The sequence below is a fragment of the Thrips palmi genome, unplaced genomic scaffold (genome assembly GCF_012932325.1).
Source record: "Thrips palmi isolate BJ-2018 unplaced genomic scaffold, TpBJ-2018v1 HiC_scaffold_17, whole genome shotgun sequence".
Lineage (NCBI taxonomy): Eukaryota > Metazoa > Arthropoda > Insecta > Thysanoptera > Thripidae > Thrips > Thrips palmi.
Window position 1 is genome coordinate 12,424,133 of NW_023144626.1, and position 25,761 is coordinate 12,449,893.

A 25,761-nucleotide genomic window follows, 5' to 3' on the forward strand; every position below is an offset into this window, starting at 1 on the left:
TCGTCACAGACACTCTATATCATCCCTCGGCATGTCACGAACCCCCTCTCTCTTGTGTTATGCCTCTTGGGCCCTTCATTTTAGACTCAACAGAATTTAGACATTTTAGACTCATGAGTTGCGAAATAACAACCTTTCAAAGCACCGAAGAGGACATCACGTAAATCACACGTGTAGATCACTGGGAAAAAGTGATCCGATTTCGTTCAAATTTGGTAGGGGTCCTCCTATGGTCTTAATGCACCAGAATATTAACTCCCCAACGATGCCCAAAACAGCAGTGATGTTTGAGGCCACCCTGACGATAACTGTCTTTCGGATGATTTCTTGGATACAGTTATCGGCAGCTCCCGATTGAGGACAAGCAAGAGGAATTTCTGTGCGCCGAGCACAGTATGCCCTCTTCAATAGGTGGGGAGAAAGAACCTGGCAAGGAGAATATTTTTTTCCGGCCCACTTTCACGAATTTAAGTAAAGATTGAACCCCTGTTACTAGCAGAAAAGATAAAAACGGGCGGCCGAAGCGGCCTCATTCTGCACTTGACTAGAAACATGGCTCTGTTGGCTGACATGCTCAATCGAACGCGATGCTGTCTCGGTCCTGCATGCTCAAAAGGTGTCTAGCGACCTGCATTGGCCGCATCACTAACGGACGCGTACTTGCAGAGCAGGACCAGGACCCAATTATTCGCCGAGATGACGATAACTGTACCCCTGCCGATAACTGTATAGTTTAACCTATGAGAAACTGGTAAGTGCTGCCAACCTGACCATGCTCATGACCTGATTCAAAAATATGTTTTGAATATTTCAAACGATACTAAGCAACGATTTGAAACAAACTCGTGTTGGGGGTACTAAGGCGGCGTTAAATACGAAATCTTGAAACTATAGCCACTGTAGTTGCTGAGAATCGTTGGTGAGTGCAAACAGGCTCACAGACGGACAGACGCACGACCAGTCACTTTTCAGCGCGCCCAAACACGGCAAGGGCTTCGCTATCGCTCAGCCAAAAAAATACTGCCGCCATATGGCACCGTACATGATTATCGACTGATAGTCCCGCGGGCGCGAGCAAAGCGAGATAGGGGATGGGGTGCGGACAAGTACGAGGCAGACACTGAACCACTGCAGTGCAATGGCAACCTAGACATCATGATCATCACTGGTAAGCGCGTGGTCCCCCAATTGCAAAACAAGCTAGGGCCCGCCCTTCCGTCGAACCGAGTTGCCAGCTCCGCTTCGCTGCGCCGGCAACTCGGTTCGACAGGGCGCCGCCCCAGCTTGGCCTGCCGGCGGCCTTTTCTCGGGCCTTCGGCCCTCGCATCAGACCCAACTTGGCCAGTCGAAGGCCCGGGCCTTCGGCCCGCTCGCATCACACACACCGTGAGCGGGTAAAGCAAAGTTATCGATGTACCATCGTGACTAAGGCCCGCCCTTCACAATATGCAATAGTCCTTACACTTTTTACTCCAACTGCCCTTAGAATATGCCCATTTCATTTGTCTCTTCGCCCTCATTCCGAACCCATATTTGCCATGCTACTGCAACTCCTTGCAATAGAGGCACAGCAGGAGCGCAAAACGAGTCCGTCGCACTTTTTCCCATAACTCATGAAGGCGGGCTCCTGGACCACCCTTCCGACCCCTCGTTGAAGAGGTCTTGCCAAGACCTATCCAAAACTTAAGTAAAAAATTTCAGTCGGTCGACCCCCTTTTTTCAAGATCCTGATGTGACTAATAGACGAAGTCGGGCTCCTGGACCCCCTTTCCGACCCCTCGTTGAAAAGGTCTTGCTGAGACCAATCGAAATCTGCAATAATTTTTTTTAGTCGGTCGACCCCCTTTTTTGAAGATCCTGATCTGGCCAACTTGTAAAAGCGGCCGATGGGGTCGGGACCAGGTCCATTCATCTTGTCTCGTCGCCCCGATTCCAAAAATACCCCTATGTGCCCTGCTAGCACCAATAATGGCGGAAATCCCCCTCCCGCTCATGTAAACCATGATGCACCTGCAGCAGCCCTTGTACGACCCGGACGGGATTTGCACCACCGGATTATTTGTTTGGACGGTACTCCTGAAGTACCCTCCAAATCTGGTTACTCTAGCTCAACTCCTTCCTTGTACACAGACGCCAACAACAACAACAACAACAACAACAACAACAACACACAGACACAAAGGCAAATGCATAGGCCCTCCCCCTATTTTTTGAATAGAAGGGCGGGCCAAAAAGAAACAAGGTGTTTGAACTGTGAAGATATTTTATACGATATGCAGAGAATTTTCTGTGCAAGATAACAACCTAACGGATCCGACGACATATTCGTTAAAATGTGAGCTTTGTCACGATCGTTCGAACACGATGCGGCATCGTCGATGCCCCATGCGTTGGAACCAGTGTTGTTGGCTGAGCGATAGCGAAGCAGTTACTCCAGTGGGGTTGGGAAACTTTTTCTGTCTGTCTGTTTGTCTGTCCGTTTGTCTGTCTGTGTGTGTACACTACTCCTCCTGAACGGCTCGGCCGATCTGGCTGAGATTTTGCAGGCTCATTAGGTATGTTCTTGGCTCGGCAAACGCAAAATTTTACTTTCCTAGCTCAACTGGTTCAGTTTTTATAGCCGAAAAACGCGTAAAAATGGCGAAAAATCGAGTTTTCTGCAGGTAGATCTCTCCTGTCTGGATGAAAGGGGGGTCTGGGGGGCGGAGCCCCCCAGCATGCAACAAGTGAGAAGTAACCGACGATGGACAAGCCAATACCTGCCGAAGGCAGGCTAGCGCCGCAGGCCAAGGTAGGTACGCCAAGCGCGGATTGGAGGAACAGGCCGCGAGACATCGCGAAGCCTGTTACGACAAGCCGCGGTCTGGCGTAAACCTACCTTGTTAACGTTACTTTAAAGAGTAAAGACTTTACCAGCGTTACCGTTACCTTTACTGTAACGATAACGGTAACGCGTTACTTTTTGAGAAATGAGTATATAAAGTAACGACGTTACCGTTACCAAAGACGAGTAACGCGGTAACGGCGTTACCGTTACCAAAGAGGAGAAACGCGGTAACGGCGTTACCGTTACCGCGAGGCATCAAAAAGAGCTACAAACCTATATTTTTCTCCCTTCCTCTCCCTGCTGTGGTCAGCTCATTTGACAAGGCGCTCAATCTGTTTTTGAGAGCAACAATTTAGCGTCCGCACTCAGAAATAAATCTTTCAATACTTGCACTTTTCTGACTGTAGACGCTTATTTGTTGCTCTCAGAAACAGATTGAGCGATGCATCACTTGAAAAAGAGGTCCCATCGGCCATGAATTGGCAATATTGAGAGAAGTAGGTGCAGAAGTTTACATTAAAACATGTTAATCATTTAAATTTTACTGTCTTTTCTTTTATTTTAAAATAATCCTAATTCACCCCAGCAATTTTAACCAGTAAAATTGTGGCTTTTAAGGAATTTAAGGATTTGAAGTAACGATAACGGCGTTTTGCGTTACCTGTAATGGTAACGCGTTACTTTTTCAGAAGTCGGTAAAGTAACGACGTTACCGTTACTCAAACCCGAAGTAACGGTAACGGTAACGCGTTACCTTTAAAAAGTAACGTCGACAACCCTGGTCCCCCCTTAAAGGCAATACTTTTTCGTAAGGTCGTTTATTGGCGATACTTAATTGTACCAAAAGTGTTGCCTTTGGATTCACAGTGTACAGTCTTCTGCGTCTCCTAGAAGACTGTGGAGTCGGAGAAGACTGTGCGGTCCTTAGAAGAATACGGTAAGGTCCTACGGAGAATATTGGCAAGGGGACTACGGAGAATATTGGCAAGGGGACTACGGAGAATTACCACAAGCTGATAACAGATTTTTCCGTAGCCTTTTGCCACATAGTGTTTGAGTATTGTCACTGAAATCCAAAGGCAATACTTTTAGTACCTTTTTTGGCGATACAATTGAGTATCACCTTCAAAACGGCGTAACATAAAAGTATCGCCAAAATTTGGCGATACTTTGAAGTATTGCTGCGATTTGGCAAAATACGTTGAGCAAATCAATGGGACAAGTTCTTAGTTTAATGCCGTGGTTTTGACAGTACTCCGAAGTATCGCTAAATTTTGGCGATACTTCCGTGTATCTCCGTTCTGAAGGCAATACTTTTCCGTAAGGCCGTTTATTGGCGATACTCAATTGTACCGCCAAAAAATGTACTTAAGTATTGCCTTTGCATTTGCAGTGGTCCCATTCTTTTCGACGTGAATAAGCTAATTTACGGGTAATTCACGTCCAAACGAATAGGGCACAGTGCTCAAAGGAATGTGACACTCTGTCACATGTCACATTCCTGGGATGAGGGTGCAATTCGAGTCACGTTCGTTTAAACGTAAAATAAAGCCGTGGTGAATGTGACATCATATTCAAACGAACGTGACAAAATCGGACAAAATTCACATTCCAGCAAATATGACGTTACATTTGTTGACTAAGAGTGAACAGTGAACACTTGGGTGTCTGCAATTAAAAATGTTTCCAAGCAAGGAACAAATTTATTTGCTCTTTGCCAACTTCTTCCGCTAGTTAAACAATATGCAGTTGCAGCTTTCTTTGCATGTACAAATAAATTTAAGGGACCCAACTTTAGGATTTAAATGTCACAGGTGATTCTGACAACGAAATGACACGGCACAAATTTATTGCTATACGGGAGAGTGGGGCGATGCGCCTTAAAAGAGTTATTGCATTATTAGTGCAATAAAAATTGTATTGCAAAAGTGCATGTATCACTTTATTGGTGTAGTTATCATTTTATCGCATCAAAATTGTGATATTCTGTGCCCAGACAGGCCAAAAACTAAGAGGCGGATTGCATTTTTACGCGATATTTTTAAATGCTGCGACAGATGCGATTTGAAAGAATCACAATAGGCTCTTTATCCGTGCAAATTGTATGAAACTTATGGGGCATTCCACGTCAAACCATCATGGTCCAAAACGCACCTGCTCAGATCCGGCTCCCAATTTTTTCTATCATAGCCTACCACTCAAGGACCACTCATATAAATTTTTTTGAAAAAATATGCAGAACTAAAGCCGTGGCGATTTTTTAAAATTTCAAAAAAAAATTCAAAACTTTTATTTTAGTTTTTTAAAAATTCTGCCTTTAGGCGCTCAAATGGGTCGAAAACAGTAAATGGCAACATAATAAAGTGAGAAACAAGGTTGGGGCCCCCAGTTCAGGGATCCTTAACTTAACCTAACATTTAACTAACACTGCTTTCATAACGTAACATAAGACAACGTTCGCTAAAGGTTATGGGTACGGACTTTTGGAAGTACTTCCAAAAGTATCTCTACACAAATTCGAAACACAAAAAAATAATTTAACCTTTTTGAAAAGATGTCAGAAGTTAAGGTTAATAACTTTAACTCTTACGATAACGTTATGATGCCCTTAAGAGGTAAGTTAAGGATCCCTGCCCCAGTTTTTGTCTAAAAGGGCGTTTTTGACTAAACGGTTTATTGAATTCTCAAAATACGCCATCTTACTTTTCGACCATATTGGTAGCAAAGGGCCCTAGGGGGGGTACTCTTAACTGCCAGCAAAATATTGGGGACGGCAATGCATAAACAAGAGAGATATTCTCAATAAACTCTAAAAGTTATCTTAGTGGATCGTCAAAAATTGACTATTTGACACCCATATTGTTCCCGTGCATTAAAATGTTGTCCTAGTGTCTGTCTTAACTCTCTGGAACCATTCCGAGGTGAAGGTGGGCATTACAAGAGTTGAGGCACTACACAGCGAGAAATCGTAGGCCTAGACACTAGGACAAACATTTAAATGCACGGGAGCAATATAGGTGTCAAATAGTCAATTTTTGACGATCCATTAAGATAACTTTTAGAGTTTTCTGAGAATATCTCTCGTGTTTATGGATTGCCGTCCCCAATATTTTGCTGGCAGTTAGAGTACCCCCCTAGGGCCCTTTGATACCAATATGGTCGGAAAGTAAGACGGCGTTTTTTGGGGAAATTTAAAAAAAACCCGGGTTTTTTTTAGTCAAAAACGCCCTTTTAGGCAAAGACTAGGGGCCCCAACCTTGTTTCTCACTTTATTATGTTGCCATTTACTGTTTTCAACCCATTTGAGCGCCTAAAGGCAGAATTTTTGAAATTTCAAAAAATCGCCACGCCTTAAGTTCTGCATATTTTTTCAAAAAAAAATTTATATGAGTGGTCCTTGAGTGGTAGGTTATAATCAAAAAAATTGGGAGCCAGATCTGAGCAAGTGCGTTTTGGACCATGATGGTTTGACGTGGAATGCCCCTTATCACGTTGGAAACAACGGAGGGAGGAGCATTTCGGCCTGATGCAAGCACGACATGAAGGGATACTTTTCGATAGGCACTTCCTTAACCACCTTCGCCATTTTGTTAAGCTTTACGCTGAAATGCGCTCAAAAACCAAAAGTGGAGAATTTCCTCGCGAGGTTATGGGGCCCGTATGCTGTCGATTAAATTTGACCTCGTTGAAAAAATAGTGTGGTCATCACGAATACAGTCAAGCTTTCGGAGGCGGAGGCCCAATTCTTTTGCCCGGATCAAACACGGAGGTCTCCACTTTTACGGTGCGGAGACAAGAGCTGTTACGGGGGGAACTTCAAATCTCGCGCCGCCTAGAGGCTGACAGAGCTGTCACCAAGCCCGCTCACGGCCATCTGGAGCGCGCGGCGCGATGATGAGGTAGTAGCGACAGCGGTAGCGGCGCCCGGCGGGCCCTTCGCGAGTGCCTCTCCTCGCGCGGACAAGGTTCTCCACTCACTCTACAAAAAATGTCCTGTCAACCCCGTTAATTTTTTACCAATGTTTGCTGTTATGCGATTCACGGCTTTTGGGCTGGAACTAGTTCACGGCATTCACTGTGATCTCGGTTACAGTGTTCACTGTGATCTGGCCTCAGTAAACGCCGTGAATTGGAGCCTGATTTGCAGTACTTCGGTGCTCCCCGGGCGTCAAACTCACAGTGTTTACCCCTCAGTATCAGATCACAGTGAACACCGCGAACAAGATCACAGTGAATCCCGTGAGCAGATCACAGTAAAATGTGGATTGACCTCAGTGAAAATGGTAATAAATTAACGGCATTACGGGACTTTTTTGGTAGAGTGCTTGTGTTTCACATTCGACCTCTTTGTGAGACCAACTTCAAAATAATACTGATTTTGGATCGATTTTTCAGTATGGAATTGGCGCTTCGGTGTCCGCCTTTCCCTGGCATGTTCACTGCTTCAAGTGACCTTCGGACGTAAGATTTATTGTTGACAGCTCTGAAATAATTCACTGTAGTATGTAGTATGCCACAAATTTCTTACTGGCTGGTTACAATTTTTCACTAGATTTGACGAAATTGTCTCCAGTTGGTAACATAAATTGTCCATACACATTTCATGTCAACAAAGATGTATCTTGCTCCACAGTGGTTGGCTTTCTGCGTCGTTCCGGCGTTCAGGGGCAGGTGACAGTGGGAGAAGTGAGCAAGGAGACGGTGGAACTCTTGTTACCAGCGGATTGCCGCCTCGTTCAAGTCTGCACTCAAGTCTGGGACGTAAAGAATGGCGAGTTCGACGAAAGTGAAAATTGTTCGCTGACAAATTCGTCAATCATGGCCGATAAGGGGCACGCATACCTTGCAGACCTAGAACCGTGCACTACCTACAGGATCGCGGTGCAGGCCCTCAATGATACCGTCTCGACCTGGCTGGGCCAGGTCGACGTCTTCACCTTCGACATGAATCATAAAGGTGCGTGCACAACTGCTTACACTCTCAAGATCCCAGGGAGCTGATTCTTCGTAAGACGAACAAAAAGCTAATATCAGGGGGTTGCAACAGCCTCGGGAGAGCGTGAAGCGATGATCGCCACGTCAGTGCAGAGGTTGCGCATTTCTTCGAGATTATGAAAACCAGACTGTGTTTGTCAAAACGTTTTGCACCGATGGAAAGAGCTTGAAATTAAGGGTGCATTAGGCTGGCTCATTGCCCTTCCCAAAACTCTCACTTACCTAAAACTAAAGTGAAGCAAAAACACTGAAAAACACGAGAAATCTTAAAATGTATGAAAAAATCTCGTCTGCGCCATGTGGATGTAAAGGTTTGCGCCGTTGTGTTCGGTTGAACTGAAGTATCGGGCAGTCTACTAGGCCTAATGCGCCCCAAATTTTGTGCTCTTTTGATCTGTGCAAAGAATTTTGCAAACAACGGCCTAGATTTCACAATCGAAGAAAAGTCAATAACCCCTGCTCCTCGCTCGAGCATGGCTTCACGCGCTCCCTAGGCCGTTGCCGCCCCCCTGCTAATATGATGACAGCAAAGTACCCCACCTTGAAGAGAAGTACTGTATTCTCGACAGTAGGTTGTCTTCGTAGTTATCTTAAAGTGAAATGCATCGAAGAAAATTTAGGTCGCCGCTTTGTTTGATGTGAAACACAGGAGATTTTTAAAAAGTGATGTTTGTTTGGTAACCTTACGCAACGGCAAAGGTAATGTCTGTGATTTCCACACTGAGAATCCAAACGCGATGAGTACGGCGTCAATTGGTGCGATGCAAAAGCATCGGTGCGATGCAAAAGCATCGGTGCGATGCAAAAGCATCGCACATGAAGTGCGATGCCTCCCCATACCTCCCCATTCCCATGCATTAGCATAGGGCACTTTCGGGATGCATCGCACGTGCGACATGGCTATCGCATCGCACGTATGGTGCGATATCTCAGCTGCATCGCACCATACGTGCTATACTCATCGCGCTTGGAATGTCAGTGCAGGTGGTTCCTGGAAAATATTCCCAGCTATCCACACTGTTTAAAATTAGCTCCAAAATTTTATGGAGGAAAACTCTATAATCACGTTCATGGAGACTCCGTCTAGTTTCCATCTTTTTTCGGAGAGATTTTCTCAGGGCTTAAACAAATTTTCTTCGGAGCATTACTTGGGTCCTGATGGGAGGTAAAATGAAAGTCTTTTCTGACTTATGTTAACGAGGGCATCGACGAACCAACTGAAATTGCCCAAGAAGGGGTCATCTCCTCAGAGCTTATTTGACTTATAATCCTGTACACTCTCAGACGTATTGACTTTTTTCTCTCCATTATCGACTTTTTGTCCTTTGCTTACGTAGTTTTTTAAGCAGCAATAATATGTAGTATTTCCTTTGTAACCATGTACAATTTTGTTCACTTTAAAGACTAAATAGTCATCAATTATTGACTGTTTTTGAAGTCAATTGCGTAGTGACTCTTTGACAATAGCAAATTGACTTTAAGTCAATATCATGAACGAAATCTTACATAGATATTGAGGAAATAGTTCTTTTTATTGCTGTGTAAAATACTCTTTAACATAAAAGACAAAAAGTCAATAACAGTCTGAGAGTGTAGGTCCCCCCTATTATTATGAAAACTGAGCTGAACAAGGAGGGGATCACCTTTCCCTCATACTTTGCCTGGTTGCAAACCTTTTTTATTTTCGTGATTTCCTGATAGTAAAGTATGCATTTATGTTAAAAATTTCGAAATTTTTTGGAAAAAAAAGCCCAAAAAACCCCAATGATTCTACCTTTTGGCCCGCCCTTCTATTCAAAAAAAGGGGGAGGGCCTATGCATTTGCCTTTGTGTCTGTGTGTTGTTGTTGTTGTTGTTGTTGTTGTTGGCGTCTGTGTACAAGGAAGGAGTTGAGCTAGAGTAACCAGATTTGGAGGGCACTTCAGGAGTACCGTCCAAACAAATAATCCGGTGGTGCAAATCCCGTCCGGGTCGCACAAGGGCTGCTGCAGGTGCATCAGGGTTTTACATGAGCGGGAGGGGGATTTCCGCCATTATTGGTGCTAGCAGGGCACATAGGGGTATTTTTGGAATGGGGGGCGACGAGACAAGATGAATGGCCCTGGTCCCGACCTAATCGGCCGCTTTTACAAGTTGGCCAGATCAGGATCTTCAAAAAAGGGGGTCGACCGACTAAAAAAATTTATTGCAGATTTCGATTGGTCTCAGCAAGACCTTTTCAACGAGGGGTCGGAAAGGGGGTCCAGGACCCCGACTTCGTCTATTAGTCACATCAGGATCTTGAAAAAAGGGGGTCGACCGACTGAAAATTTTTACTTGATTTTTGGATAGGTCTTGGCAAGACCTCTTTAACGAGGGGTCGGAAGGGGGGTCCAGGATCCCGCCTTCATGAGTTAGGGGAAAAAAAGTGCGACGGACTCGTTTTGCGGTCCAGCTGTGCCTTTATTGCAAGGAGTTGCAGTAGCATAGCAAATAAGGGTTTTTTCGGAATGAGGGCGAAGAGACAAATGAAACGGGCATATTCTAAGGACAGTTGGAGTAAAAAGTGTAAGGACTATTGCATATTGTGAATAGAAGGGGGGCCTGAGTCACGATGGTACTCGATAACTTTGCTTTACCCGCTCACGGCGTGTGTGATGCGAGCGGGCCGAAGGCCCGGGCCTTCGACCGGCCAAGTTGGGTCTGATGCGAGGGCCGAAGGCCGAGGAAAGGCCGCCGGCAGGCCAAGCTGGGCCGGCCCCCTGTCGAACCGAGTTGCCGGCGCAGCGAAGCGGAGCTGGCACTCGGTTCGACGGAAGGGGGGGCCCCCAGCTTGTTTTTTCGGAAATTTCTGAAGGTGCAGGAGCCTGGGAGTCCCAGGTGCTCCTTCCCTCGTTACGTGACATGCAGCAGAGTGATTGTCTACAGCATATACGATTGTAAGGGACGTGCTCGTCGACCCAACCAACGCCACGACCGTGGACGTGACCTGGAGCCCGCTGACGGCTGGCACACTGGGACTCCGCGTCCCCATCGAGCAGTGCGTCCGGGGATACGTCGTGAGGGCGTTCCTAAAGGAACTAAGGTATCTCGAACCCAAGAAGGCCGTCGTCATCGCAGTGGAGGGAACCGAGTCTTCCCATGCCACGGTGCCGGGCCTCTTGCCGTGCACGGAGTACCTCATCCAGGTGAAGGCCAGCCTCCAGACACAGGGGTGGTCGGCGGACATAGATTGGCCGATACTGCAATCTCAGGCAGTGCCCGCCAAGATGCCGGGAGGTGGTAAGTAAAACACCGACCAGGGGCAAGGCAGCCGTCTAGCCGTCAGCGGTGCGCATCTCCGGAAATGAAAGTAGATCGACTGAAATTTAGTCGTTTTTGACGCCGACTAAGAATAAAGTTCCAGAACACGTCAATCGTGCACGTGCATGAGTCGATAGAAAAAATGTCAAAATATGAGTGAAATGAAATAAAATTTAGGGTAAGGTTACCAAACATGGATCACTTTTTAAATAATCTTCTTATATCGAAATTAAGTATGGGTTGACTACTATTTTTGAATCTTATGTTGATGTTTACCTCACTGGTCGTATGGCTACCAAAATGGTACCTCTAGCTCGAATACTTTGGAAGTTGTGAGGACAAGAAAATATGGCTTTTTTGCTAAGGTTAGGTTAGGGGGTCCAATCATGGATCACCCACCAGCGTTTGGACACAAAGCAAGGTATGCATTCAGTAGTCCCAAAATATCAAAGTGGTCCGTCTAAAGTGCACGATAAAAAATTTTGAAGTGACGCGGTGTTTGGGCCCAGAATCAGGGGTGAAAAAATCACCCTTTTTAACGCATTTTTCCTCGATTTTGGGGGGCCTTTTTAGTGTCTTTCTAAAACGCAACCTGCAGAGTAAGAGAGCAGTTGAAAGAATTTCACATAAAGTCAAAGGGCAGTTAAGAAAGGGAAAGCAAAAATTTAGAATCTGGCCACTGGTTTTTAGATATAGACCCCAAACAGAAATGGTCCAGTTTGGTACCCCGATCCATGTTCGGCACTTTACCCTACTAGAATTTTCGACCAAAATATTTGGTTTGCTCCCTTCAGTCGGCTCTTGTGACGTCAGTAACTTTCACGTCTCAGAATTGGGTGACTTGACTATTTTCTGAGTTTTAGATGCTGTGTTTTCGAGGTCGTTTTTGAGATCACTAAGCCCCGCCCCCCCTACACTGTTAAAAAAAAATCTTAAAATCAGCCCAAATTTTTGTAAGACCTAGTGGTTGATTTCTGAATTAAGACCAGAAGTATGAAAAAGAAGAATCCTCGGATGTTTTTAAAGACTTTCGCAGTCTTAAAAGCAGATTCAGACCATCCAGACAAAAAGTTGACAGGGGTGACTGAAAATTCAGACTAAGTACAAGACCATGAAGTCTGAATCGCCTTTTCAGACTATTCTCCTGAAAAGGAAGACCGTTGATCTTAAATTTCAAATGGTTGTGTATTTTCAGACCATAGGTCTGACACGGGAGACGTATGTTCTGAAATGTCAGACGGGTTGCCTCACTTGACCAAATTTAACCGCAATTTTTGTGAGCTCGATACAAAATCTTAAATATTCACGAACAGCCCAAGTTGTCCGCAGTTTATCATCCCGCAAACGCGCTTGGTTTTTATTTGGGGCCCCCCAGCGTCCAGCGAGCGCGTTTGGAGTCATCGGATCTGCAGGCGTGCTCTCAGAGCGGTCCCCGGGTGTAATGGATAGCCCGCAAACCCGGACGGGCGAGGGAATACCGATTTGGGGTTTCGAAAAGAGCGGCCAAAGGGGTTCAAAAATTTTCGCAATAGAGTGAAGGTTCAACGAATTTTTGTTTTTTTCTACCAGTGGCCGTGTTTAAAAACAGCCACCAAATCTTTTTTAAACCCCCAATTCAAAAAATTTTAAAAGACCCGGGGTCAATTTTAAATTCAAAACCAGTAAAGGAAACAAAAAACCCAAGCAAATTTCCAATAAAAAGTTTTTGGATCCCCGCAGGGAACGCCACCAGGGGCCCCCTTCCTCGTCCCCTTTTTCCAGTCGGGGAATTTTTAACCCGGGGTTGGGGGGAAATTTTTTTTGGCTCCCCTTTTTTGGGGGCAGGGCCCGCATTTTTTAATGCCAGGGGCCCCCCGAGCGCGTCTTGAGCCCCCTCCCCATAGGAACCGTTTTGGGAGGCCCCCTGGGATCCGTAGGCACGACAACAGGTGACCATGGTCCACATAAATGTCTGCACCTGCGAGATCCGCACCCTCTCCGAGCCGAAGCCCTCCGTGGCCCCCACCGTCGCCACTACCCCCAGCAACGGCGATTTCCAAGTCTGCAGCACCGCGGTGAACGCTACGGGGCGCCTCAGGACCATCGATGGGGCCGTGGTGGGGGTGACCTCGACTCAGAAGAGCATCGCTACGTCCGACCCTCCTGTCTCGCCCGCACCGGCTGCCAACCCTGAGCCATGCGTGCCAATGTGCCAGCCGTGCAAAACAGCAGGTAGGGCTTCAATAAACCAGCTAATGCCTAGGGGCCGTACATTTATTATTATTATTATTATTATTATTATTATTATTATTATTTTATTATTATTATTATTATTATTATATTATTATTATTATTATTATTATTATTATTATTATTATTATTATTATTATTATTATTATTATTTAAAATGGAATTCACGGGATTTTATTTATTAAATTTGTATGAGCTAAGGTAAGACTGAGGCAACTGTTAATTGAATTGGAGAAAATTCAAATAGTGCGAACTGCGCAAGCGGCCCAGGGCGTCAGGGTTTACTAAGGGGCAAAGAGGGAGGTATACAGTGTCATGCAGCATCACACTCAAAGCCTGCAATCAAAGTGTTCAGGCAGCGTGCTGTGCATATTAAAACAAAAATCTCAACATCGACAAACAGTCAAAGACGCCAGTTCTTGCGTCAATATCACACTAAAAAAAAAGTCTCGATAACCAGAATTCTGGTACCAAATACCAGACTGTCTGATAGAATATAACTCAACTAGAATTCTGGTAAAAAATACTAAACTGTCTACATAGCCTCAGTCTGGTAAACCGTACCAGATTTATAGTCACCCTTACAATGCCGCCGGGTCCCCTTCTGGTAGTTTTTACCAAACATCCTGGTTAGTTCATGTGCTTGCAAAACTGAAGAAAGAAATCCAAAATTTAAAAAAAAAAAATATTTTGTAGCATTGAAACCTGATGTAAGAGATTTCCCTTTACGAATCACCTCTAAATCAATTTCCCCTCCTTTTCTCCTCCGGATTCGAACCGGGATCTTAATTGTGACTGAGCACGTTACCACTGTGCCACCACGTCGCCTTTGGGGCGGGGGATCCCCACCTGGTGACTCTCTTCGTGCTGGCTCAGGGAAATACTCCCCGTGTTTCTTCCCGGGTTTAAGACTCCGAAAAAACGAAACCGGTTGCAAATTAATTTTTTACACGCTAACATTTCAATTGAACCAAATGTTTCGAAGTTTTTCGTATGGCGCCAATTTTGAACAGTCTAGTAAAAATTTTCTAGGATTATTAACCAGACACCTGCACTGCAGGAAATAACCACAACAAAAGTACACAAATTTCTGGCAAATTTTTTATCAGGTTTTTATTGTACTTTCAAAGTACAACAATTTTTGTACAAAGTACAATGGAACCGGCATGACGAGTGTGGGCAGTCCCCGGGCCCCGTTGTGGTTTGTACAATTTCGTTGTACTTTCTACAATCCTGTTGTACTTTCATTGTACAGTTTTTGTTGTACATTTGTTGTACTATTCACACTTTTTCTTGCAGTGTGGTAAATGTCACAACACCCGATCTGGTTACTTCAACTGATCATCTGGTAAGAGATACTAGGATTCTCGTATGCGTAACTAATACTCGTTTAACTAGGATTGGTCTGGTACTTATAACCAGACTTTTTTTTCAGTGCAAAAACAAGTTCGGCCTTTTTTGTGGGGCTCCTACACTGATAAAAATTTTGTCGTAACTTAGCGACACATTTATCGCTAACTTTTTTAGCGACAAGATTTTTTGGGAACGAATAGCTTGTTAAAGTAGTCGTATTTGGGAAATAAGGGATAATTTCACAACGACTAACTTGTAATAATGCCCAACAAAAAACACATCAACGACAAATATTGAAAGTCCAAAAGAAATTTTGTAATGTCTGCGACAATATTCATAGAGTACTTTTTTCGCTAAATTTATTGTGCATGGTTTTTAAATTTTAAAAATAGTAAATTTTTTTAGACTTGAAGAACAAAATAGATGATTATTCATAATATGCTTTAATTGAGCAGATAATTGCAAAAGATGTTGTTTCCACACAAAATTTTATCGTAAAGAGTGATAACAAGAATTTTGTTCTTTAACGACAAAATGTCGCTTACTAGACTCAACGACATTTGTTTCGCTTTGGTTCATGATGAAATTCTATGTTTTGGAACGACTAAATTTTCACTCATCTGATTGTTTCTGTACAACCATTTTTTAACAGTGTACAGATCGGCCTTTCCGTGCGGTCGCTCCACAGAAACGCATTCCTGCTCGGATGCGTTGATATGCAGTTGGTATAAACTGATGTGTGCCAAGCACGCGGACACGCACTTCTTTTCAGGCATGCCGGTGCCTGAGTGGCGGCCATGCAGCAAAGAAGTGTGAGCCGCCATGTATTGTGTTTCGAGTTTGCAGAGTGGTGCCAAAATTTTGGCTCTTAACTGATTTGTATTTTCCATGCGCACCCGCTGCTGTGTTTCAAGTCCCTAAGGGACACGACAAGTACCGATTCAATGTCAAGCATCGCCCGTAATTATTCTGTTTAGGCCCCTGGCGGATCGACGCCTCTCAACAGCAGACAACCCTCCCACCTGGCAGGTAATAATTTTAAGGCCCGTCGCTAAGTAACGCATAAATTGACACATCGTAAAAACAATTTCGCAACTTCGGTGACGTCGACGTCTTGTCTGAAAGTCGAAAGATTACAAAATCCTGGAGTCATTCTGGCGGGCCCTGGAGTAGTAGCTCTATCGAATTGGCCCATGTGGCGACTTTCAATCGTCATTTAATGGGAATTGCGAAACTAAGCAAGCCAGGCTGTGCCAAAGATTATTCGCATGACTTATGAAATCATAACTCGCCAACGTCAGGTACAAATGAGTTGGTTCGCCGAGATGTGGAAATTTGAGACACGGGATTTCCAGGACTTTTATGTGCGGCTTTTCGGATAAAATTTTGCAGGTTCATTCAAGATGGCTCTAGAATGGTCCCCAAGAAATATTAAAGCTTAATTCGTTCCAGTTTTGTTACTCGTTCTTTACACCCTCATTCAAAATTTAGGTTAATGTGAAGAGAACGAGTATTGTGCTCAAAATCGGTTTTTTTTAGCTACATGATTCAACTCGCTATGCACTCAAGGAAAACCATATTGTAATGATGTTGGCACCCCGTAGTTGGCGGCCGTGCGCCTCCTCTGTTGCTATGACGACCATGACTGTTACCCGCGGTCCCTGCCCTGTCCTGAGCCTCTCCTAGACTACCAATACATCCTCCATGCTGACCTCCGTGCCCTCCTTCATGCTGCCCGAATCCCCGAACCCTCCATCCTTACATTGGTGTCAGAAGTGGGATGAGTGGATTCGCTGACTCTGCAACGGTTTGGGCTTCAATGGAAAGTAGTGTTCAAAAATTTCCCCGGGAACAATCATTCGGGGGAATATTCCCGAGACTTCCCGGGAATTCCCGGGAATATTCCCATTTGGGCCCGGGGAACATTGCCATATGAAACCCATCACTTTTGATAAAAGTTAAATTTTTAATACGAAATTTTTGATAGAAAACTAATTTTTGATTACAAAACGTTGTTTTGTTCTCTTCTGAAAGAAAAATGGAAATACACTCATGTGTTTCATAATTTTTGCTTGATACCTTGCGTGTTCTACATTTTCCTGCAAAAAACCAGCTGTTTTTAGCCATTTTTTAAATTCCGGGAATTTCCCATTTTTGGGGTTTGATTGTGCCCGGGAACGTTCCCGGAATTCCCAAAATTTCCCCGGGGAATATTCCTACCCTTTAGAACACTAAGGGAAAAGTGCTCCGAGTTTCCCCGAGGTAGGGTTAGGTAGCCCGGCCCCGGCAAGCAAGTCCTGCGGCGTCTCAGCGGCCGCTGCGCTTGGAGGATACCCGCCACACTGGGCCCGGACATCCCTCGGCGCACGCGCTGCAGCTGCGCCGCCTCTCTTCGAGAAGAGCATGAGCGTGATGACGTCGGACGCGGTTCCTGTTCATGAGTTAGACCGGTATGTCCCTGCCCCTACATGTTGACGAGGCGCGGTCGTGTGGAGTATTCTGTGGCCAGGTCATCACCGAGTCGGCTGAGAATCGTCGGCAACGCTGCCCGAGTCTGTCCAAGGGAGACCCCGCGCGCCGCCACGCCCCCGCGCGCCTCCCCGCCCCCGTGGGCCTCCCAGAAGCGCCCCTTCACGCCCCGCCGCTGCGCTCTGCCGCTGCGCCCTGCTGCACCGCGCTGCCTGAGCCCCGGATGACGACCACGACGATGTTGGAGTAGATCGGGGAAGGGCGAGTACCCCCGCAACGTGCAGCGATGGTCGACGGAGAAGGTCGACGTGGCCGTGTCGGCGAAAGGGGTGTGCCGTGATCGACAGTGGCGTTGCCAAGGTGCGCCCTCCACTCGATTTCGGGCCCGAGGCCGGTGGAGAGCGACCTTCGGGACTCACTTGCTCGCACGCGCCCCTTGGACCTAGTCGGACAGGCAGTCGGGGACGGGATGATTCCCCCGCACCGTAGTTGTCATCGTGCTGGGTGGACGGTGGGCTCCCCCATGCACCGGACGCTCAGTTCGCTGATGTCCGCAACGTCTGAGGTATGCGCCCCCAGCTGCCGCTGGTTTGACGGCGTGTTTGGCGAGGACGAGTGCCGCCGTGCTGTGTTCCGTGGAGGAAAGTGGAGGCGTCCGCTGGCGGTGTGTCCGCCCATCGTGGGAGCACCGAACACTCCTCCTCGATCTCCCCTACCCATGTGATTTGACCCTGTGCGCTAGCGACTTGCGTTGCCCTGCCCTGTGTTGTGCGCTGTACTTGTGCGCGTGCGCTGCGTTTGCGTTTGTCTAACCCCCTGTCCACGTCTAACCCCTGTGACTGACGAGGTACCTCGGACTTGACTGCTACGCTTTGGGCCCCGACGGTTGACTGCTACGATGTTGCCTTGTTTTCTTGTGACCCCATCCGCAGCCCAGCTCTGGGAGCACCGTGCTCCTGCACCTTGTGCCCCTGCCCTTCAACCATCGCCCTCACTTCTTGCGCGAAGGGGAAGGATTGGAGTGGCCCTGAGTGATTCTGGGTTTCTTCGAGTGCTGGAGCGCAGTCGGCGCGTGCTACGGCCGGACAACGCCTGTGTCTGCAAGTCGGGACGCGTCGTGACGCGGTGGCGGTGGACAACGCGAAAAAGGTGGTGGTAGACTTGGATAGCCCTGAGCGTTTTGAGACGTTACGTGCGGTGTCCGTTGAACCGTGGTGTGTGCGCGCGCGCTCCGAGCGAGTCGACGTGTATAGTGCGCCAGTGCGCGCCGAGACACAGTCAAAGCTTCTGGAACTTGCAGGAACAACTCCCCTGCTGCCGCGCCCCTGCCTCACGAACGAGTCCTGCCCGCTGGAGGAGTCTTCCCGAATTCCTGGTCCATCTCGAGACGCCCCGCATCCCGCTTCCCTGCCACGCTGCAACTGGCCCGAGTGGTCTGCAGAAGTCCCTGGCTGACCCGCCGATGGATCTGGCCTGCGCTAAGTCTGCTAAGTCCACGCTACACTTCATCGAGACGTACTTCCCGGCCCTTTTCAAAAAGGGGGGGTAGTGTAATGATGTTGGCACCCCGTAGTTGGCGGCCGTGCGCCTCCTCTGTTGCTATGACGACCATGACTGTTACCCGCGGTCCCTGCCCTGTCCTGAGCCTCTCCTAGACTACCAATACATCCTCCATGCTGACCTCCGTGCCCTCCTTCATGCTGCCCGAATCCCCGAACCCTCCATCCTTACAATATGTAATGTACTCATTTGAAAGATCAAAGCCTCCTCTTTAAGGCGTAAATGAAGTATTTTCATTTCCCTATGAAAGTTTTTGAGCAAATGAAGATTGAAAATGTTTATTAAAACTGGCTGGTGTCTAGTAATGAGAGGTTATAACACTTCGTTTTTTCGTGATTCATATCGAATTGGCATGTGCCATAGCAAAAATCCACCTCCCTGTGCTTTGTTTAACATTTTTCATTTGAGGATTATCTCTCTTAGCAAACAACATTTAAAATATCTGCAGTTTTTCAACCTTCCTTTGGACGGCCTGCCGCTACATCGGCGACCCGTGGCGCCACCACGCGGATTTCAAACGAACTACTGTAATGGCGGTAGAGTTTGAACGTACTTTCATTTCGAGCTTAACAATTATTTAACCACCTGGCCACTTTTGATAACCACTAGATATCCTTCATTCACAAAAAAATGTGTAAAGAACGAGTCATTTATTTAATATCAAGTCATTGATATTTCGCACCATCCTTTAAACTTTTTTTCTTTACTTCTTGTTTCAATTGGCTTAAATGTTGAAAGGATACTTTGGGTCGAAGTTTGTTACACGCGCGTCCACTTTTTGTCACATTTGCGTCGACGTTTGTAACATCTGCGTCGACGTTTGTCACACGCGCGTTGACGTTCGATACATTCAAGTAGTTTGGGTGGAATTTCGAAGCGGTCAAAACTGACATCTATTTATAGAAATCGGTTCGTCTGATCAGGACAAACAAAAACTCCTAACACATGTTACAGGCTTCACTGAGAATAAAGAGCATGATCTTAGCTAAAATTATGGGTGAGGAATTCTTTACTTACCCAAATTTTGTGAGGAAATTTTCCTTGGCAAAAAGGAAGGTCTGTATTAAATCCAATTACCAAGTCACCCACCGCTCAAAGAATCGTTCCTTGAACCCAAACAAAAAAATCTTTCACTAAATTGGATTATTTATTCATAAATACATCTATATTGGATTACCTAATCATGATTTTAGAAAATTTAATTTTACGCACATTGCAATAGAAGTCACCCGGAAAGCCAAGACAATTAACAGTCTTCAATTTCCAAAAGTTTTCGCAAGTTTTGATTTCTTAAATTTTAAAAAAATGTCGAAGTAAAACAGTGGCAACAAAGGCGAAAACTTCTATTTTACAACAATTTTTACCCCCTCCCTCCGTGCACGACCTAAAAATTCCCCCATGTCAAGGGAGGGCGGGAAGGGAACGAAAACGCAAAATTCCACATTCAGCTATTTTCCTCTTTGAATGGAAGGGTTTTTAATCATTCTAAATTTTAAAAAAACTTTTAGTAGTAACCCCTTTGTTTTTAGTTTGTTTAGATAAGTGGTCCCGCTTAGGGGCGGAAGGGGCACCCGGAGGGAAAAATTGGGTCAGCCCAGTGCTAAACCCAAAGTAATTACCTGTTAAAGATGTTTTAATTTTTCAACAAAATTGTTAATCAGTAAACCCCCCTCAATTTTAGGAGAATCAGGTGTGAAATTGGATCATTTTCAGTAGGCAAAACGGAGGAACAAATAAACACAGAAAGCAGACCAGATTTTTGGAGCGAAAGGAAGGGTTCGTATCGCCACCAAAAAAAAGGGTGGGAAACCTCAATTCCCCCCCCTCCCCCAACTTTTTTAAAGTTGAGGCCCTGGATGGGTTTTTTGATTTTAGCATAATTTTTAGGACTGTATTTGTTTCCTGTACACTATTCTTCTGAACATTTTCCGTGCCATTCTTCTTAAAAGTGGAGCATTTTAACCATTAAAGCGACTGAAATACCTTGAGAAAGCTGATGAGGTAGTGTCGAATGGTTGCAGCAAGCGTGCGACGATCTCGAATTGCTTTGAAACGATCCGACATTTTGGCGTGCCACCAACAAAAACGCCACGTTCAAGCGTTTTCTGCGTCCCCAGACCGACGACGGCTCTTACGTTCAACTCGACCTGCTGGTCGCGTCCCGGCGGCGAGGTTCGCCTCTTCGCCCCGGCCGCGGCGAGGTGCTGCGGGGGGATGCTCGACGTCCTCCCGGGCGGCGAAACGTTTACGCTGACGTTGGAATCGCTGGGCGGCGCGCCTAGCAGCTCTGGCCAGCTTCTGACAACGCCACCCAGGGGTAAGCGTGCCTCTTTTCAGAGCATACGCTGAGAATCCAAACGTTTAGAGTGTAGCGTCAATTGGAGGGATGCGTCTTAACCCGTTTTCATCGCACCGAATGATGCGATACTTTGGTACTACACGCGCACTGAGAAAACCTTACAAACTTTTTAGGCCTTACAAAGAAAAGCAGTTTGTTATAACCAAGTATTTTGAGCATACACATGTTACAAAGAAAATACTTCGTGAATTACGAACTATTTCTTCGTATAACAAAGTAATTTATTTTGTATAATGTATGCTCAAATTTACTTCGTATACGGAAGGAAGGATTGCCCCCTTCCCTCCGCGTTTGCATGAACCATCTCGGTGAAACAACGCAATGCCAGCGAATTGGCCCTGACTGCTGTCCGTTGGCAGCACCCAGCCCGGTCTCGTTCGACATCGGGACAGCGACCACACGGAGCTCTGCGACGGCCAGTTGGCGAGGGACTTGACCATCGTGGGCTACCCCCGTGCGAGTCCAACGGCGGGCCCATCGAGACGTACGCGTGACCCTGACGTACACCAGCGAAGACAGGGAAGGCCAGCCCCAAGTCTCGCAGAGATTCAACATCCAGCCGGTAGGAGGCGCAGCGCAGTACCGGAGGACGGGGCAATATGAGACAATTTTCTAGGATTTTTCTCATAAGGGGTGAATCACAGTGTATATTTACTTCAAAGGCCCGTTTCAGTTCTACATTTTGAAAGAACAAAATTGCCCTTTTTCCGTTTTTCGGGGCATTGGATTTTTTTTTTTTCAACAAATTTTTCAGTTCTGGAAAGCCCTTCCCAAAATGATACTGGTGTTCCCCTCTTAACGATTACCGTAATTTCATTGTTCCAGACATGTCCAGGCGGTCTTCTCCCATCAAACACCCTTCACTTGACGCCGAAAACACGTGGAATCCGTACGGGAGAAAACCCCAAAAATGCAACAATCGAAGGACCGTTTTGGGTAACGGAATTTGGGGCAAATAAATGTGCCACTTTCTTAACCCTTCATATCCCAAGTCGGAATCTGCCTTCCCAAAATGAAAAAATTCTGACCAGGTATTGGGCAATAAAAAGGGCCATAAAAAAATAAGCCTAAATGTCTGGGAAAATGGTCAGGGAAAAAAGTTGGGACCCCCTTTAAAAGACAACCACGCTCATAAATCCGACAATTCTCCGTCTCGTTCGAAAATCCACCCCGGGGAAAAAGACACGGTAAATCCGATGTTCTAGTTGATTTTTTTAAGGGCTGCCGTCGTTTTTTTAACAGGAAACCGACACGGAAGCCCTACTTTTTTTAAAATGTACATTTTTGGGAATCCCCCATTTTTAAACCTATCAAAAATGATATTTTGTTCGTCGGTTGACCCACTTTTTCCGTTCCTATGTCCAACTGCTAAGTCATCCGGGCCCCTCTTCCGACCCCCGTTTGGGAAAGGGCTTTACGAGCCAGAAAGGTGCAAAAAATTTTTAGTCGGCACCCCCTTTTTTAAGTCCGTTGTGGAACTTTTGGAAGGCCCTTTGTTGGGGCCCTTCTTTCCTCGGCATGGCTTCAAAAGGGAAAACAAAAGCTACGGTTTTTGTAAAAAGTACTAAATAGTAGACTTTAAATGCTGGATGGTAGGAAAGTTTTGGCAAAAAAATTATCCAGGATTTTCCGCATTTTTCTCAGATTAACTGCACGACGTAAAAACGGCCTTTTCCGGCCTTTTCTCATCAGGAGGGGTCAAAATCTGATTCTTTTGTGATGAGACATAAGTCAATCTTGGCTAGACTTTCCCGTCAGACCAAACCGTCGCAAGACTTTAAATCAAAGGGATTGGCTTTCCAATTTTAGCGTTGAGCCCGCAGCTCTTCGTTTCTACACCAGTTGCTGCTCTCTAATAACCTAACCTAGCGTTGCGGGCGTCGAGCGTGAAAAATTCATTTTTCGAATTGGTCCGTGTCTGGATGTGGCAAATTAAGTAGCTTGTTCACTTCCAAACATGACAAATCCAAAGGGGGGCACGAGGGGGCAAAAATCGCGCAATCTGTGTGCACGGCCCCCGAAATAAGCGAATCATTGGAAACAGGAAATCAAGAATCCGAAATCAACCAAAATCCTAAATTGACCGAAATCGGGCAGAATACCGAAACAAGGCAAAATCGGTCCGAAATCATTTCTTTCCGAACACAATCACACACAATCACGCTCAACATCACCATGGTGCGTCGCGAAATAAGGCGAATCAGCCATGAAATCATTGCGTTTTCCGAATCATGTGTACACGAAAATCCCCGAGTTTTTGCCCCCTCGGGGGGGCATGACATGTTATCCTGCCCGTTTTAACGTACTGTTTAAGAATAGTAACCCGCAGGATTGAAAATGTGTAATTTAAATTTCTTGCAGACCTGAACGCGACTGACAGCGGGGTTTCCGCATCCTGCGTTCCGGGGGGCTTCGGGCAAGTGGCAGTGACCTTCTCGAGCACCCTGTTCCGGTGGTCGTGGAAGAGGCCCGACTTCTACCGCATCGTCGTCATGGAGGGGCAGAGTGACTTGAGCAGGACCTGCCGAGAGCTGCCCCTTGACAGGACCATGATCAAGGGCGTCGTCACCACCCTTGAGCGCCCCTTCCTGGCGACAGACGCGCGGTGGAATCCATTCAAAGGTACACTATATTTGGTCTAGCTACACCGGCACTCAAAGACTTCCGGGACCATGCCAGCACGGTGAAAACGGTTCCTGGTTTTCCCAGGAACTCATATATGTCTCTACCACAGGCAAGACCACAGGCTTCCTGGGAAAACCAGGTACCGTTTGTACCGGAGAGCACACTGTTGAGTTTGCATGTATGGTGTCCTCTTGGCTCATTGAGACGCAGGCCGGCCCTGTGCGAAATACGTTGTCTGGTTTGTTTTTTGCAAAGGCGAATGGTCCCTTATTCTGCGAAAAGGAAGTCTCAAAATCGGTGTGCCTTAGCCTCATAAGTGCTCCAACAACAGCGAATGGGTGTCTCCGCTGCGAAGGCCACACAAAAAGTATCGCCTTTGGATTTGGGGGAGGAACATTCGCTGGACCAACACTTACAAGTACACACTTACAGATGCATGCACGAGAGCATTTATCTACAGTTGTGTACTCTGGCAAAATAAAGCGTAACTCTATGCTTGAGTCAAGCATAACGCTTCAAGATAAGACGCTTGACATAAAGCATAGGCTGGAAATTCCCCCCATACATTTAGATAGAGGGAAACTTGGCGGATGAACCCATTACCCATTACGCTTGATTTCAAGCGTAAACTGATTACGCTTGAAAACAGAGGGTAGTACTAATACTACGCTTTAGTTTTACCAGTGTTAGTACCGCGAGTCGTTAAGCTCCCGACAGCCATGCATATCATACTCATGCTTTCGACCAGGCCCGCGCGATTGATCAATTAACTTTTTTCAACAATCGGTTTCTTTTGAATTATCGGTGTCTTTCGATTAATCGTGTGCGTTTTCAACAACCGATTACACTCTACCAAAAATGTCCTGTAAATGCCGTTAATTTATTACCAGTTTTCACTGTAGGTCAATTCACAGCGTTTACTGTGATCTGCTCACGGGATTCACTGTGATCTTGTTAGCGGTGTTCACTGTGATCTGGTCCCCAGTAAACACTGTGAGTTTGACGCCGCTAAGCACCGAAGTACTGCAAATCAGGCTCCAATTCACGGCGTTTACTGTGGCCAGATCACAGTGAACACTGTAACCGAGATCACAGTGAACGCCGTGAACTAGTTCACAGCAAACGCCGTGAATTGCATAACAGCAAACATTGGTAATAAATTAACGGCGTTGACAGGACATTTTTTGTAGAGTGTACCGAACCACTAATTTAACCTAATCGAGATTGTTTCATTCATCGAAGGATTACGATTGTAACCAATAATCGACTAGGCCTTCTTCCGACTACAGGTACGAACTCGACGGAAGTGACGTTCATCATCGGCGGCAGCGACAACGCCTGCAACAGCACGGACAGCAGCACTTACGCTGCGCTGTTTTGCAACAGGGCGCTCACGCCGGGCAAAGTGTACACGGTCTTCGTCCAGGCGGTCATCGCCGTGCCCCACATGATCGTCACGGCGCCCCTGGTGGCCGTCACAGTACGCTTCGATGGCCTCACAGACGAAGGCAAGTGCGCGCGCCACCATCTTTGCTCAAATCCAGTGCAAGGGCGGATCCAGGGACGGGTTGGGGGGGGGGAGGGCGATGTCGCGAAAGTTGCCGAACCACAGGGGTAATCTGCGACTTTTTGCCTACCTTTCAGGCGGATCCCCGCCGGATCCCCGGATCCCCGCCTGAATCCAGTGACGAATCCAAGGGGAAATAACTCCATTTGTACACCGACATTCATAAAACATGTAAAAATTTATTGGAATTCATCAATATTTATAAAAATTCATTGAAATTCTTCTCAAAATTCAGAAGGTTTTTGACTGAAATTCATCGCAATTCGACTGAAATTCATTGGATTTGTACACTGAAATTCTCAGTGATTTCCCCTTGGACGAATCCAAGCACTTTGAGTATACATCGTCATTCAAACTGTAAATGTTGTGCAACGATAAGGCAACGTTTTGTAACAATTCCTACTAAAAGCTGCATGAAAAAAACTGCTAGCAAAATTTCGAAACACAAGTAAAAGTACAACACTGAAATGAAAGAGGTACAATCACGGCAAACAA

General features: G+C 46.1%; 2 protein-coding genes across 2 annotated transcripts in view; both read left to right on the forward strand.

Moving 5' to 3' along the window:
• The first annotated feature begins 1,124 nt into the window (after positions 1 to 1,124).
• On the forward strand, positions 1,125 to 12,192 carry LOC117643332. Its single transcript, XM_034382177.1, has 5 exons — positions 1,125 to 1,168; positions 7,223 to 7,288; positions 7,461 to 7,784; positions 10,730 to 11,083; positions 12,089 to 12,192. Exons 1-5 carry the CDS (start codon positions 1,156 to 1,158, stop codon positions 12,190 to 12,192), a joined length of 861 nt encoding a protein of 286 aa, XP_034238068.1. The 5' UTR covers positions 1,125 to 1,155.
• An 835-nt stretch (positions 12,193 to 13,027) lies between these two features.
• Positions 13,028 to 25,761, forward strand: part of LOC117643333 — a 13,308-nt gene continuing 574 nt past the window's right edge. The window contains exons 1-4 of the mRNA XM_034382179.1: positions 13,028 to 13,315; positions 15,664 to 15,711; positions 23,436 to 23,696; positions 24,989 to 25,207. Coding sequence (XP_034238070.1) covers positions 13,039 to 13,315; positions 15,664 to 15,711; positions 23,436 to 23,696; positions 24,989 to 25,207 — 805 coding nt within the window. The 5' untranslated portion in view covers positions 13,028 to 13,038. The remainder of the gene's footprint in view (positions 13,316 to 15,663; positions 15,712 to 23,435; positions 23,697 to 24,988; positions 25,208 to 25,761) is intronic.